This window comes from Bemisia tabaci, chromosome 1 (genome assembly GCF_918797505.1).
Source record: "Bemisia tabaci chromosome 1, PGI_BMITA_v3".
Classification (NCBI taxonomy): domain Eukaryota; kingdom Metazoa; phylum Arthropoda; class Insecta; order Hemiptera; family Aleyrodidae; genus Bemisia; species Bemisia tabaci.
The window spans coordinates 46,617,445-46,634,361 of record NC_092793.1 but is presented as its reverse complement, the minus strand read 5'-3'; the positions used below and the strand labels follow the sequence as shown (position 1 = coordinate 46,634,361).

Here is a 16,917-nt window from a genome sequence, read left to right as displayed (position 1 = left end):
TGCACTTTATTTCACGTAACGTATCGTCTCGCTGCGCCGTCCTCACTGACCTTAGACCGGAGACCCTGTCTGCGTTACTTCACTCGCCATGTGCAAGTGCAGTGACCAGGATTGCAACATTTCTTTAAAGCAATTTTCCGAATAAGAACATAAATAAAATTACAAAAAATAAAATAAATGAGGCCAGCCATGGAATGCACTGAAAAAAAAATCTCGGTGTATTTACCAAGAAAAGGGTAAAATTACCAAGAATTCAGGGTTCTATTTGATCTCAGTTTTTTCTTGGTAAAAATACCATTTATGGAATTGGTAATTTTACCGAGAAATCTCGGTAAAATTATTGACATTCTCGGTAATTTTAGTGGACCCCGGTAAAAACGCAAATATTTTTTATCGACTGTGGTAGAATTACCGAGATAAAATGGCAAAGTTACCGGGAGTGGATTACCAATAAAAGTGGTATTCTTACCTGAAAAAAACAGTAAAAATACCGGTTCTTAGGTAAGCTTACCAGTCTGTCTTGGTAAAATTACCAAAAATTAGTAAAAAAAGTGGGATGGTAAAGGTACCAACGGACCTTGGTAAAAACGCCGAGAATTTTTTTTCAGTGTGGGATCTCACGGAGAAAATTTTCAAAGAGAGTCATCATCGTTTAGTTAGATCAGAAATCGCTTTTTGAATTTTCCTCGGGAAACTCTCTTTTTTATCTTAAAGAATAAGTAATTGCAATTAGTTTACTTCAATTCTGCACGAATGGAGAACGTAAAATTATAATTCGGCAATGTTGCACCCTGATTAAAGTCTTTATGCCGAATAAGTTTACGCATCTTTGCAGTGCGATAGAAGCTCCGCCATTGAGATTCTTGATTTTACATGCAATGCTGAACTGAATACTACCAATCTCCCGGCGTAAAATGAAAAAGCGCGTTAACTTATTCGGCTGAAAAATTCGTTGGCTGACGTCTGCGACGTCACAAACCGAGATGGTGGTTTCACACTTGGACCAGCGATGTACTCTGCCGTGCTAAGGAAGAATGTCGTATGAACATTCGAGAGTTGCCAAATTTCCCTTGATAAAACATGTATTTTTGGTGACACTCGTGTATATTTTTCGTTGAAATTTTCGCATATTTTAGATTGAATTGCGTGCAAAGTTTTCTGAAAATTCTGGAAATTTTTTTTCAAAATTTTCCTAATAATATCAGTTTTATTGTAGGAAACTTGGCAACGTCTGAAGGTTCATACCGCGTTCTTCCTTAGCACGGCAGTAACTACTCAGAGGGCTGCGACTTCTTCCGTTTCGCATTTGTGAATGACAGGCCCATTAGAGCTGGGGTCTCCGGGGCTTTTTTCCTCGTTTGGGGGGCTCGAGGAGCATTTTATGGGACGTGCGCGGTCTCGGTCGGGGATCGGACGTGGAGAAAGTCATCAAAAACAATTATCGGGTCAAGACTCGTTTTACGGACGCGAATAAACCCGAGTCCATTGTCCATCCGTTTATTTCGGATTCCGCATTGTTCCGGGCTCAACCTGGGCCTCCGAAAGGTCCAGATCGTGATGTCCGGCGTCGGTCATTCCTACGCATATGACGGATGCAATGTGTGGGCCAAGCTGCCAAATTATACCATGGAGCACATATAGAGTCGTAATGTAAATGGGAGAGCTGGCGCGACGAGTTCCGAGCCCGGTGTGCGCCGAGCTTCGAACACTTTTTCCGATACATTTTCGATCCAAAATGGCGGTGTAAAATATTCAGTAAATCCTATCTTCTTTGTTTACATCGGATGGCCGGGCCCCCGTGTATAGAAAACAATCGATTATGTATAGGAAAAGTGACCCGGCGTCACACACACTGAAAAAAATGAGTTAGCGTCAGATGACTAAAAATGGTTTCTATACACTAACTCAAATTGTGTGATTTGGACACACATGATTTTTGGTTTCTGTACACTAACCACTATTAGTGCTGGAAACTAATTCCGCTACTCTAATTCGCATTCGGTAGGGTTGGGTCAACCTAACCTCAAAACTGAGAGAGGAGAAAACGGCTTAGCGAATGATAACTGGACAATACTTTCAGGAAAAGAAGATTTCTTAAAAGATGAGAGGTAAAAATAAACTGACCGGTTCCAAATGAACGACAGAGGAAAGGAATATCCCATAGGTATGTGCAAGTAGACAGAATTATCCTTTAGAGAGACACACACTCACACATGAAACGGTAGCGAATGTTCACACTGAATAAACATATCTCGTCCGAACACTTGAGATATTCTTTTGAAATTACGGGAGAACACGAACTATAGAAGTAAGCAGTAAGTTCACAGATTTTCGTAAAATATAAACTGAACGCGGAACGCTTTAATCGCAATTTAATACAGAAGATTGACGACTCCAACGAATATCATGCTTGTTTACGTTTTGAATCGAACAGACGATTTCTAACCTTAACAGGTTTATTTATGTTGCTTTCGAACGTTTTCAAGAAAGAGAGGACACTATAAATCATACCGGGAGTATTTACATTGTCAAACGAGCCCGAAATTTCACATTTTAATTGATTTTCACGAGCTGACGCGATTGAGGCTGTTGTACCGACGCCACTTTTTTGAAACTAAATAAATGTAACGGACAATGTGGCAGTTAGCGTTGAGGGCGAATTAGTTTGACCCGAAGGTGAATTTGTCTTACCACAGCGCTAATTTTACAGCTAGTGCTGTTTTCCAATTCTGGTTCGCGCTCTAGTAAAGTGAAGTCAGCGTATGAAGCGAATTGATTGGTGCTTCAGTACAATAAATTAGTTCTGAAGCCTAATTTTGATTCTACTTGGCGAGAACTTACCAAATTAGTTCTCAACGCTAACTACTTTTTTTTCAGTGCAGGAGTTTCGGAATTCGGGACCTGGAAAATGCTTAGAAGTGGCGCCAGCTCTCCCACTTACTATACGACTCAATGAACTCTTTGAACTTCATCGTTTGTCGGGCATTCCTCGTTTAAGAACGTGATTTTTTTTAAGAGAGGAAGAAAATTAGGATCTTCTATATATAGGTGGCCAAAATGCGAAACCACGTACCTACCTCCGTTTGTGAAGTTGCAGACTTCCTATTGCAATTTTCAGAGATGAAATTGTCAAATAATATTAATGGGCTCAATATTTTTTTTTTTTAAAAAAAAAGCTAAACGAAAGTCAACAAGATTCGCAGCAGGATCGGTTGATTATAAAATACTGCACAGAATGTTTGCCTGTACACGAGTAAGTATACAAGTACTTAATCTGATTATCAGACTTTCACTCGAAAATGATTTTCTTAGCTGTTGAAAAAACTCTCAGAGATAAACGAGGCTGAGTGGCGCAATCCTTATGCAATTCTCCCAACTCCACCGAACTTTCTTTGCCGCTTCGTTTCCGATTGGTCGATGTCACGTCACTTCGGCCGAGTAAAAGATATCAGCACGCGCAAATTTATGATGCAAAACAAAGCCGATTCCAGTCCAAGATCTCGTGACTCCATCGTTTCAAATCGGTTTCCATCGTTTAGTTGTGTACCAATCGGAAAGAGACTGATTCAGCCGATTCGTAATGCGATAAATCTCGAAGAAAATTTGCCGCCTTTAAAGCGATTCAATGAAGTTAGAACGACATGCGATAGATAGCATGGATTTGCTCCAAGTTATCAGCTGACTGTTATTCTCATTGAATGTTGAAACCACATTTCTACTGTCACAACACTCAAGAATTTACCAACCGAATTTGATTCAAGAAGGTCGGCAGAAGAAAGACAGATTTTTCCTCTTCTAATTAGAGGAAAAATATCAGATTTGACTAACGGTTCGATACCAGTATAAATGCGATAATTTCTCTCTGAAAACCCCAAGTTGTTTACATAATTTAGTGAGTAAGTAATGTCTTTAGTCTCATGACAACAGAAATTCAGTCTCAAAATTCAATGAGAATGACAGTCAACTGAAAACCATGAACTGATCCATGCAATTTATCGGTAGACGTTCTGACTTGTGATCTTCCAGCCATCAAACCACCAAATATAAAGCGGTCAGTATCAAAACAGTCCATTTACTGGGTGGAATCATCGAATATATCCACATTATTCGAATGACGTAGTCACCGTATCAATCAGTGGCGTGACGTGAATTGCGATGTATCGATTGTTATGCCATTTACACCTATGGAAAAGGATCGATAAACAGGGTATTCGCAGCGAACACCTCAGTAATTGATTCTTTACCATAGATTTAAATGGCATAACAATCGATACATCGCAATTCACATCACGCCACTGGTATCAATCCACCGGAAAGAATGAGTATCCCAGGCGCACGCGGAGAGAAATGTTCCTGAAAACGTTCAATCGATGCGGAAACGATATCAATTTGGACAAGAAGCACAGCCTGCCTAATTCCAAAACTCGTGCTCAAAACCTATTATTATTTGGGATCCAATCTAATACAGCCAGGTCATTTTCAGGTATCATCTGCGCTATGATTCGCGCATTTTAAACGTTCGGATCCAATTCTATTAAATTGATGCGTGATAAAGATACCTCAATATATAGTCTACGCGGAGACTTGAACGCAAAGATAGAAAAATAAGACAATTTGGACAACATTTTGCAGTGAGGATCTACTATTTCTGGTTTATTTTAAAAACAGCATTTGCATCATTCGCTTCCTCCTTCAGACGGGTGCTTTAATGGATGAGCCGGAAATAGTTGCGTTGATTGTTGCGAAAGTTTATCCAGTCCAACTATGTATCAATTTTGATGCCCCACAACTCTCGCAAGACACAAAACAACTTAACATTTCTTTTACAATGCGGTTAACATTTAAAGCAGTAAATCATAAGCCTTCGTGAGTAAAGAAAGGAAGGAGAAAAAAATGAATAAGACGAACAAGAAGAAAAAGAAGAAGACGAAGAAAAGAATAAAAAGAAAAAAGGAGGAAATAAAGAAAATGTGGAGGAAAAGAAGAAGACGAAGAAGTAGTAATTGAAAGTCAAAGAAATAGTCATGGTTATGAATTGGACTGCATTTTGCAATTTGGAACTATAAATTCTGGCTCTTCTGGAAAAATACGTATGTGCACAGAGAAACTAATGGCACATACGTTGTTTTTGAACCGGTCTAGAATTTATAGTTCCAAATTGCAAAATCTAGTCCAATTAATATAGCTGGCGGTTACCAACCAGAGCAAGTAGAGGTCATACTATACATAATCGTTATAACCTTAATAATTTCCGATTAACCTCCGTATTTCAATCGTTCTGCAATAAAAAGAAACACACATCCAAATTTTCAGGGACCATCCAGAAGCGCTTCCTATTTTACAGTTCAACCAATCCATCAAAGAATGACGCCCGAAAAATGTTGAAACGCCACGCCCATGGGCACACACACCATCTCGTCTCGTGCGCGGGACACGTCCAATTTCAACACGCGCGCGCATTCAAAGCGTCCGGCGTTCCTTATGAAAACCCGGCCTCTCGGTCGACTGCACTTGTGCGGTACCGCGCGCGCCTCCGCGTTGCGTCTTGCGTTGCGGCATTTTTTCTCGGTTTTTGAAACGCGAGCAAACGCGCATCCACCTCACGCTCGCGCCTTCGCATTTATTCACATCGCGTTCGCCGTTCATTCATTCGAGCGTCTAGCTAACTGTCTTTTACATCGGCTAACGCCGAGAAAAGCTCCGGCTTTCAATGGGAATGGCATGGGCAACCACTGGCTGGTGGCCGACGTTGTCACTTTGGATACTATCTAAAAGCGTATTTCCGAAAGCCCAAAACTCAGGGGCCCAAAAACGGTTTAGGCAATAGGCTCAAAAATGCATGAACCAAAAGCGCAAAGTTTAAACACAAGCAGTCGTCTAAGGCCTTGTCTCCACGGGCCGTTTCACGGGATTTGTTCCAGGGAAAAATCCCACTTACGAAGTTGGGAAAAATATAGAGTTAATCAATATTTTTCCCAGTACCGAGTTTGGTCCTTGTACCCCTAGGGCCCACTGAGAGAGGAAGAAGAAGTGTAAACGAATTGTGCGATATTTTGTTGATTACTCCATTGTTCATGTTTGTTTAGTTAAAATAATATGTCTAATTGTCAATTGAGTGCAATTATTATTTTAATCCCGGTTAAATACTCGACTTTAACTAATTTATCTTCCCGCGCAAACTAGTCGCAGGACCGTATGAGCCCCGTCCCGTGGAGACGGTAACTGGAAAAAATCCCAGAAGTTTCATTCTTACGATTCGGACTTGGGACAAATCCCATGAAAACGTCCCGTGAAGATAAGGCCTAGAAGCACAAAAGTGGAAAATAGTGTTGGGCCCACACTATTTTGCGGGAAAAGCAAGGCCAACAATTTTCAATTATAGTTAAGATTACATTCCATGGTACGCACAGTTCGGGCTACGTTTAGTGATTTTTTCCTAACCTAACCTTAGGTAAAGCCAGATATTGACCCATTTGATTCCCTCTCTCTTTTTTCACCTCCCTGACGCCCCAAAACCATACAATCATTTGCGTAAATGAGCCACCGTGATCCAAAGCGTAAATTGACGATTTGCGATTTTGGATGCCTTCGGCCACTTTTGTTCAAATAAACTTCAAGCTTTTGACTCTCAAACGTTTTCCAGTCAGTGAATAGATTTGGCAACGTTGGCAAGAATATGATAGTATGAAAAAAATCCGCTCACTTCGGGCTACGAGAAATACGTGCACGTGTTAGAATTCTTGCAGAATGAAAGATTTTTGTTTTGGGTACACACAAAGGTTTCATGATTCATCTGCTCCTGAGTTTGAGCGAATAAAGCAGAATGAGAATTTCGAAAGTTCCCTGATCGAATAAAAAAGAGGTTGGGAAATTCCTTGCGAACTTCGTCGAAAGAGACTTCTTCGAAATGTATCTGTCTGTCATTCATGACGTCCTGGCTGTAAGTCAAAATAAGACGGGGCTATAATAAGTGACGCGAGTGTGAGAAGAGGTTTTCTTAATCGTGTGCTTTCTCTGCATGTCTTCAGGTTGCTTCTTGGACCATTTTTGTTGAACAATCGGCATATATTTCGTTTAATAAAGGTTTTGCGGTAACTCAACGCTTTGATTTTCCAGAGATTCTTTGGAATTTTAGAACAGTTGATATTTGCTCCTACTGCTGAAGATAAGAAAAAAATTGCCGGAACACATATCGATGGCAAGGCCGGATTTAGGGGGTGGCCGGTGGCCACACGGGCTGCGACCCAAGGCGTCAAATTTAAGGGGCGGCAAATTTTGCGATTTTTTAAATGTAGCTATATAGAAAAATCGGATTCAGAAAAAAATACAAACGAGAAAAGGTAACAAAATCTCTCATTTACTAACTAAACTATTCAATTGGAGGGTAATTGCTCGGTCTTTAAGACTACACAAACCGCATTTTGATATCTGCTACCGTTCATCCAAAAAAAAAGAACGTGCAGTACTTTAGGGACAACCTATGTACAATTTCTGGATCAGTTTAAAAACAACGTGTGTACCATTAGTCTTCCTATAGACATATGTGTTTTTATGGATATTCCAGAAATTGCAGTTTCCAATTGCAAAAAGTAGTCCCAATTATTGGCAATCGAAGAGCCCCGTGTCATACTATTCCTATTTTTGTAACTTGGCGTTTAAATCTCCAAAGGTTTCTTATTCTGTTTTTTCTTTTCGAGCTCTCTCACCAGAGAGCATTCAGGGTATTACTCGACTCCCATTTTTGTATCGTGGCGTTTAAGTCACTTAGCTTGTAACATGGAGGCGGATTGTTTGCTACAATACTACACGGCCCATTATTATGAGCGTCACTGTCTCATACATCACGGCAACAAACGAACGACGGGGACATTTCAAATATTGGAATACAAAGATACAAAGATACATTATCATTTTGTGAACTCGTAATCAAACCTGTCAACTCCATCGGTTGGAAATGAATATTTGTCCAGTAAATGAGTTTCTCTGAAACCGTTCGACCTGGACGTCAACAGAACATCAAATTACGACAGAAACATGCGCGCAGATACGATGTTGACCTCCGCAGAACAATGAATGTTCTATAGACGCTGTAATTTTGTCGAATGCACAATAATGAATAAAAAACGCCCTAACTTGTGAAAATTTCGCCAGCTATGATGTGCCAACCAAATTATAGCCCGCGATGGAAGAATGTTAGCTTTTGTTGTTAATTCTTTCGTCTAGTTCTCGCCCGTTTCAATATTGAACTGACAGATCGTGGCGATGACTGATTTCAAAATGGGATAAAACATCAGGATTAGAGCAAAATTCTAAAGAGTTTTTACTGAAAAAGTGGGATTTTTTGGTGTTTAGTTCGTAAGACCATGTGAATAATGAGGGAACATCGGAGGTCATTAATGAAAACATATCAAGGCCTCTTTTCCTCTTTCTTCCGTCAGGACCCCTTGTAGGTCAATCACGCCTTTTACGCTATGTCATCCGCCAACTCAAGGTGATACGGTAACCCTCATGGAAAAACATAAACATGGCTTTAATTTACTCAAAAAGTACAATCCAACCCAGAAAATTACTTTTCAATGGCATCCCAAAAGAAAGGATCAACTGGCAATGAGCTAAAGTTTGGATCTTGGATTGCCTTTACTATTGAAAGGAGGGAGGGGGTTGAGATAGTGTCAGAATTATCTCCAAATAAAAGCCAAAACTGGTCAGAGAGGAAGAAATTAGGGATAGTTTGAGTGAATTTTAGAAATGCCATAAATTTCTTCCATGCCGAGGCACTGGAAACATTTATACAGGATTAAAGGACTAATCCTTTCTCAACACGATAATCTCTTCTCGCTATCTTATGCGGCATTGACTCGTAGCAATTCTAGTTCCTCTGTCCAAGAGTACGCTGATAGACTGATCTAATAGCGACGACCTCACTGCGATATTTTGATTATTGATTTTCCATAGTCCCATCCAAAACAATGGAACCAAATCTCGTTCAAATTCTAATGTGTATAGTTTATTGTGATCGTTGATTACGATATTGACACAAGCAAATTTTAAATCAATTAATGACACATCAAAAATGATAAATTTCAATCGCAAGGAACACTTCAACGCTTTCCACCAGCCTGATATGATGACGACGAGGTTATGTGTATAACTGTGAAACAGCGCTGTAGAACGAATGACGCAGAAAGTTTAAAAAGCGCAGTCCGATTACGTCTTTCCTGTCTTGGCTGTGTGACTCACGCAGCTTTTGAAGCACCACTACAAATAAAACGAATGGAAACAAATGCAGTATGGAAATAGAGCAGGGGGAACGACGCGCGTTGATGACGGCGTAGAGATACAACTATTCGTGCTTGGTGGATGTCCGTGCTGCATCTGAAAAATTGAAGGCGCGATGGCGCGAGGCGTGAAATTTTATTGCTCCTCTTCCTCTGCCGTTGATGAGATGTCACTCAGATTCCGGAGCAAAGTTAAAAGACGAGGCCCGATTATGTCTCTCTTATTTTTGGTTTTGTTACTCACGTAGGCCTAGAAGCACCCCGGTAAATAAAACGATTGAAAACAAATACAATATGAAAATAGAGGAAGGGAAAGGACATGCCTCGATGACGGCGCAGAGATACAACTATTCGTGCTTGGTGGATGCCCGTGTTGCATCTGCAAAATTGAAGGCGCGATGGCGCGAGGCGTGAACTAGCAATGCTCCGATTGCTCCACCGCATGCTGCCAATGAGGTACCGATGACGTAGCCACTAAATCATAGTCTATGGTAAGTTAAGAGCTCGCAATTTGCTGAGCGTTTGATCCAAGACAAAAAGCTGAGGTATTCCTTATTTTCCGCCATCCAAGATCATTGACACCGTCGAATTGGTCACGATCAATATCGATTAATCGGGCGTAGGTTAAGCGCTGCATGAGGCATGACGCGACAGTTCAACGAAACTGGTTCCATTCATCCGCACGCGTCTCCCGGTTGTACTCGACGCTCCGCGGGCGCGAGGAGTACCCCCCCCTCCCCCTCCCTAAGCCCCCTACTCCTGCTTTTTGCTACTTGTGACCTCTATTTCCATCGGAAGACGCGACTCGGCGCGAAATGCGACTTTTTGCCCTGTGCGCTGGATAGTCACGTCACGTGCAGCAAGTTTGCGAAACACGAAGAAAACCCCGTTTCTCGAGCCTTTTGCTTGAATAGTTTAAGGTCACGAAGACCTATTTGCAATACACAGCATTTGAATGGAAGTTCATACTCTATTTCTTCAAATTATATTTCCGGGGCTCACTGACCTGGGGAAGAAGGAATAAAAAAATAAATAAATAATAGACATTAAAAATTGCGTGGATTTGTGGAGTTAACCAGAATTTACCAAAGAGCGTATTTAGTTGCATACTATTTTGTCGTGTTTTAGTTTTTGGCGTTAACCAAAACGACTAAATACTTTGAAACGTTTGGTCTTTTTTTACTTAAATTAAAAAGAAAATATACTCACAAAATTTCAAGTTAGAACTTTGCATACACTTTTCTTGTTTAGAAAAAACATATTTGAGGAAATTCAACGTTGCCAAATGCAGTTAGACTGATTTTGTGGTTGAGTTTGCGTTCAATATCTAACCAAATGCGAAATCATCGCATGCAAAAGAGTGTAAATATTTTGATCTTAATGCTTTCCCATATTATTTTTGTACAATTGGATTTTGGTTCACTACAATCCGGGTGTAAATGATATCTCTTATCTTGTTTTTTTTAAAAAAAGGTGTAAAATTTTGATATCCTTATTATATAGGGCAACCTCTAAAAAGGGTAAAAGGGTTCTCCTCCGTCTTTTCTCTTCTTTTAGGAGTTGGGCACTGGCCAAATTAAGTAATTCACGTCCAAAAAAATTCTCAAATTTTCTAAAGGAATGGTACGTCAACCCCCCGAACGAGAATACACCTTCACCATTCGAGCGGGTAACCGTTAATCAGCTATCTGTGAGTCTGAATATAAAAAGCAGCTCATCTTTGCTCACGACCGTGGTTTCCTGTTTCTTACTCCAGTGACCTATTTCCACGCGTTCTTTTTCTTTCCTTTTTTTCTTAGTCGGACGGCAAAGTGACACTCCTGGTGTCAGAGGCGTCACTGCCTGACGGTATGCCACGGTTGGCGCGGCGAATCCAGAGAGGACTGCTATATGCGTTCGGAATAGATATCAGCCCAAGCACGTTGTTGGAATCTGTCACCCTTGAACACGCAGACTCTCATTCATGGGAATTTATTCCTGGTCACGTTTTGACTTATTTTTTCTCTACTTCTCCAAACAACCCCTTGTATTAACGGGAAAAACATTCAGCCCCCCCCCCCCTTGGAAGCACCCTTGGAAAATTGAGACAAAAGAGAGAGAAAGATAAGAAAAGTTAAAAAGAGATAAAAAAAGATAAAAAAAGATAAAAAAAGATAAAAAGAGATAAAAAAAAGATAACAAAAGAAAAAGAAAAAAAGATAAAACAAGATAAAAAAAGATAAAAACCGTTGATAATGTCTACTAGAGTTGAGTTCAGCTGATGAATAGTGTGCAATAATTTTGCAGTGAATCTTGGACTTCTACATCTACTCCCAATTTGCCATTGTAAAAAATGTGTGCCTCTTTTTGGGTGACCCGAGAGATTTGGTTTAAAAGTAGCCTTAACGAAACCTTACGCTGAGATAATCGTTTTGTTCAGCTTGAGTTCAAAGCTCTTTTTGCGTTGCAAAATTAATTTATTCTATTATTGAAAAATTCTAATATTTTAAAGTCTCTTGCTAAAAAAAAAAAACACTTTCAGTCAATCCAGTTTTATTTTCTGAGGCACAATATTATCAGTTGATGTGATCGTGCATCAGGAAATAAAAAGTTGTTTTTTGCATCCGAGGAACTTCAAAATATCTGAATTTTTTAAGGTATGAAATGTAAACTTTGAAAAGCTGTATCGGCAAAAGAGCTTTAAACTGAAACTAAAACTTTCACTGGAGCTTTTCTTTTAAGCTAAATTTGAACAAAATCCCTGAAATCCTCCAAGAAGGGGCATTTTTTTGATAAGCTCTTTTGATTTGTCCGGAAAAATCTAGCTATTGGTTAATATTTGCAATGAATCGATCATTCTCAGAATGAAGTGGTCCAAAGTTGAAGATCCAGCTTAAGTTTGCGTTCTAGGCTGGGAGGAAACATTGGGAGAACAGCTGACTGCTCGAGAAACTCAGCGTGTGGGAGCCCTCGACTTGTGACAGGCGTTTTCCCGCGTTGAAACTTTCTTCATCACTGAAGACGAATTGCAGCTCATTTGCGGGTAAAAACGATTCCCAGCCGCGCCAGCGATGGCCAAGTAGCGGATGGAACCGAGTCCGGGATGGATTTTTCATTTTTCGTCGTCGGGGGTTATGATCGGGGTTATTGAGTCGGAACCGCTCCTTTCTCTCAAATGCTTATACTCTCTACATGTCCGTGTTGTCAATTCATCGAATCCTCAAAGCTGCGTGAAAGTAGAGGTGCCAGAGCCTCCTTGGCGTGAAGGGGGTGTTTGTCCTAAGGGCTGTATCCATTGTCGTTCCTTAAACAGCTCATTTTCTTACCTCATATCAATGGCCGAAGAGCGGAATCGCACATCTCCATTGCGGTGTTTCAAAATTTCCGCTCCTTTGTTATTTTTCCGAAAAGATACAATCAGGTATCACAGTAGCTCTGCAACGTTGTAAACGGATACACGTTGTTCCGCACTTTGGCCATCCATATGGTTTGCATTGTGATAAATGGATGGTTGAGAAAACTTTGAACATCGCATCATGGATCTAGAGGGGGCATCTCCTCTAAATGTCATATTTTCCAAGGTCTTGTCTGCCAAAATATATTCTGCATGCCCCCCTCCGCCATCGTGTCGTTAAGAGCCTCGGGCCATTCCGTTAAAGCCATTCAAACGCTCTCCAATTTATCCACACATTATACGTAATGTAACCCTAGCACTTTAAACTTCGTGCGCTGTGTGGAACTTGTGGAAGTCATGATGGACAAAGGATATCGAAGATTGTGAGAAGTTCTCTCTTCGTTTCTGATCCACGCCGATGTGCGCGTGGCTTCCCTTGCTTTTCATCGGATCTGACAACGACGGAGGCTGGTGTCTGTTTGTCCTCTGGGCTGCAGCATTGACCTGGCAAATTGCAGCGGAATTTCAGCGACGACGGAGACAGTGGAGCATCTGACTCTGACAGTGAACTGACAATGGGCCGAGAAAATGATAGCTCTTCGTGTCTCGTTTTCAGACTCCGCGACCGCGCACCATGACCATTTCGCACGCGACCCACGACGATTCCGCTCCTGCCCCCTTTCCATGAGGGTGGGGGGGGGGGGGGGGGGGGGGGCTCCACGCCACGACCTCAGCGTTACATTTGAAGCGCCAGACTCAAGCTCATTTTGTCCGGTAGAACGTCGATATTAACCGCGGAGTAAATAAGAACGAAAGTTTGAACGAGGAATCGCGTGGCCAATAACTTTTACTCGTTTTAGAGGAAACAAAGCCACTTCCGATCGTAGAAAATTACGCCTTTATGCACTGGAAAAAATATGATTAAAATGACCTTATTGGTGGAGCTCTGTATGAGCTCTTAATTAATAGTAGCTATAACCAATAATCATGGTGTTTTTTACCATGAATGATAATTGAATTGGCTCGTGCTTTTTATGGTTTCGTGGTTTTCAAGTTCACGTCACGAAGTCGTCAGATTGTGATGCAATTTTGAGCCCTCTTTAAGCACAGAAACAAATCCACCCGTTTAAAGCTTATATTCTTTAGAACTCTAAAGATAATTTTGTTCCGACATCTCAAAACCCGATACTTCAATCCAACCTAGCGTAAATAGCTCGACAGAACTTTTGCCGCCGCTGACGATAAAATTTGTTCTCCAACACCTTGTAGGTCGATCATTGAACCGTTATCCAATGAAATAGATCGATTTATCCCTATCCTAGCAACACTACCTATCAATCAATGTCGATTATCGATTCAATAATCGACCTTGGTACGTTGATCGGTCGTCACCTTTGGTAGAACTGTAAGAGGTCGTGTTGAGTTAGGAGCAGAAGCACCGTTTTATGCTCTGTTAGCTATCCCCAAGATCCGAATCATTTCGATTTGGTGGTTAGATTGACCCACGTCGTGATTCGATAGACTTTCAGTCGTAAGGATAATGGAGCACTTTTTGTTTCCCGCGTTCAAGGTCGTCTCGCGTAATTGCGTCCTGGAAGCAACTGCATCCAAAATTGTATTTCTTTCTTCCCAACCTAACCCCCCCCCTCCTCCTCCGCCCCGCCCGAAATCTCCTTTCTTCTGTATCAATATTCTTTTTCCTCCCCGGGCACAGAATTAGAACTCCACGAACGGAAATCCAAGATCACCGGATGGAGTACTGGGGATGTGCTTATGAGACCGGAAAGGAACAGCATCGAGCCGGATGATTTTCGTTTTTTTTTGTCTCTTCCACGGCGTTTGTCGTCGTTACGTGGTGAGCGCACAATCAGCTGTTCGTCATTCGGCGGATCATCTCAACTCGGAATCTGAGGCGGGTCGGCTCTTCGTGACTTCTTTTCGGCCGTGTCGGGTCTAATTTTTCGACCGTCATTGACAAATCGAGTGCTTTGTTCTTGTCAGAGTACCCTCGTGGACACATTCCGGGCATTAAGGGCCGTGTTTATGGTAGAGTACCTAATTTATGGTAGTTTTTCAGCAGCTCCTTTCCCTTAGAGGCTCCGTATTGACGGTCTACGGATACCTATAAAACTAAAGGAAAGCATACTTCGATTCATGGCACTTTATATTTATACATTTCTTGTTTATATTAATTTTTCAAATAAAAAAATGCTTAACGTCATTTCTTGAAAACTGCCCCATTTTTTTTCTCTACTTGAAGAAATTCTGTTATTTTACGTAATAGGGCTGGTTCGTTCTTCTTTAAATGAAATGAAAGCAAAGATTTTAAAACACCACAAATTGGAGGACAATAAGTGCAGTTTTTGCTATTTTGAGAAATACGTGTTTGACGTTTCAAAATTACATGGCTCCTCATGGCGGGAAGAAAACTCAATGTGATTTTTTGATGCTTAAAAATTGGAATTTGGGAGCAAATTTTTCCCAGAATATGCATTAAAACTAGTTTTACTTGAAATCATTAATATCTCAATTTCTTCGAAAACTTCACTAACGCGCCTGTCCTCGAAGCCTCTCAAGTGAGGTACGCGTTCCAGCAGTTTGATGGTAAATTCAGTTTAATTGTGACTAAAGGAATTTAAGAGATTTTTAACATAAAATCACACTAAATGGTAACGAATCTCGAGGAAAATTCAACTGTACAACTTTAGAAATAGACTTTTGCAAGGAAGGCCAATGCTTTGCTTCTAAAAAAAAATTAAAATACAGAAGAAAAAAAATTGCTGATCTTGTAAATATTAAGGTAGGCTTGTAATTGTATCTACCTTAAAGTTTGCCAAATCATGGGTTTGGCAACGCTGCTTCTATATTTGGAACTGTTAGAGTGAACGTCTGGACTAGAGTTATAGTAGAGCAAGATGACAAGTCCATCTACAGCTGGTTTATACTGGCAGAAAGAAGATCTAGACCGACGATAATAACATGTCATGATCCAAGATATGAAAATACATACAAGTTGTGTGTTCCACAAGCAAAATGTCAGGTCATTGTCGTTGTATCTATATTTGGAGGAAACTCCCATTTCATAGGGGAACTAACGTTACAAAATTAAATTTCATGTAAAAGTTTATACTTAACGAAATATTTGTCATTAACGTCCCAGCTAACTCGAGAAAAAATGGCATTGTCGTAGTGAGATCTCCACACTGGATCAAGTGATACATTATGGCAAATAGTATCGTACTGATTGCATTTTATATACATGATCGAGTCTTTAAAGTACATCTCTTTCTGGTTCGCAACTGTTATAAGAGGAATTTTCTCTGCTGGAGCGGAAAACAAAGGCGATTCTTGCAAGTTGGCAACTTTGTTTTTTCTCCATTTAAATGTATGTTAAACAATCGATTCTAGATGAGGCAGCCTGCCTCACTTAGGATCTATATATTTAATGGATTTAAACGGATTATTCACTGTGTTGCCAACTTGCAAGAATCGCCCCTGTGTTCACTGGTTGATTGCTGAAGATTGGAAAGATAAATGTATTAATTTTCGTATTTTGTGTGTTTCAGATGAGAAAAACGGGGTTGGCACGATGATGCGACAATTAAAAACTAGTGTTGATGTGAGTATATAATATAATTATTTTTAAAATATATGGAGTCACACAATAAATAAAGATTGAGTTTCCAAGGATAGGAGGATTTTTTCTGGATGAGGAGAAGGAAGCTGACACAATCATACAGATAACCAAAAACCTTCACGCCGATTTGATTGGATATTTTTAACATTCTAAAAAATGAGGAATGAATAGTTTTTCCAATTCCAAACCTATCGTGGTGCTGCTCAACGCTCAATTTTATTTTATGTATTTTTTCATTGCCTCCTTTCCCCGCAATGCATACAAGTATTACCCGAGCATGATATCAATTCGAGTTGCACACACGCAATATCTTGGAGACTTGAACGCGACGAAGGAAAAACAACTGTTAATTAGCAGATAAGACTTACACCGAGAAATGTGAAGTGATGTGTAACTGTAATACTATTCCAAACAATGCAAGAATCTCTGGATTTGTCTTCTTCTTCTTCTTTCCAACGATGGTGACTAAAACCCATATGTATGAATATATCTTTCACGAGAAAACGGTTACCATCCGGTATGTTCTCAACTACATGTGACACACTGTATTCATTTTTCCTGTGCTGTCGTATAATGTAATTGTAGTATGCATGCATACTTGACAAACGAAGGAAAGTCTAAACTCCAGG

At 40.4% G+C, this 16,917-nt stretch overlaps 1 protein-coding gene across 2 annotated transcripts in view; it reads left to right on the top strand.

Moving 5' to 3' along the window:
* Nucleotides 1–16,917, top strand: part of pip (heparan sulfate 2-O-sulfotransferase pipe) — a 159,281-nt gene that overhangs the window by 126,220 nt on the left and 16,144 nt on the right. For both annotated transcript variants that reach the window (XM_072301859.1, XM_019054158.2), the window contains one exon: nt 16,218–16,270. In XM_072301859.1, coding sequence (XP_072157960.1) covers nt 16,218–16,270 — 53 coding nt within the window. The remainder of the gene's footprint in view (nt 1–16,217; nt 16,271–16,917) is intronic.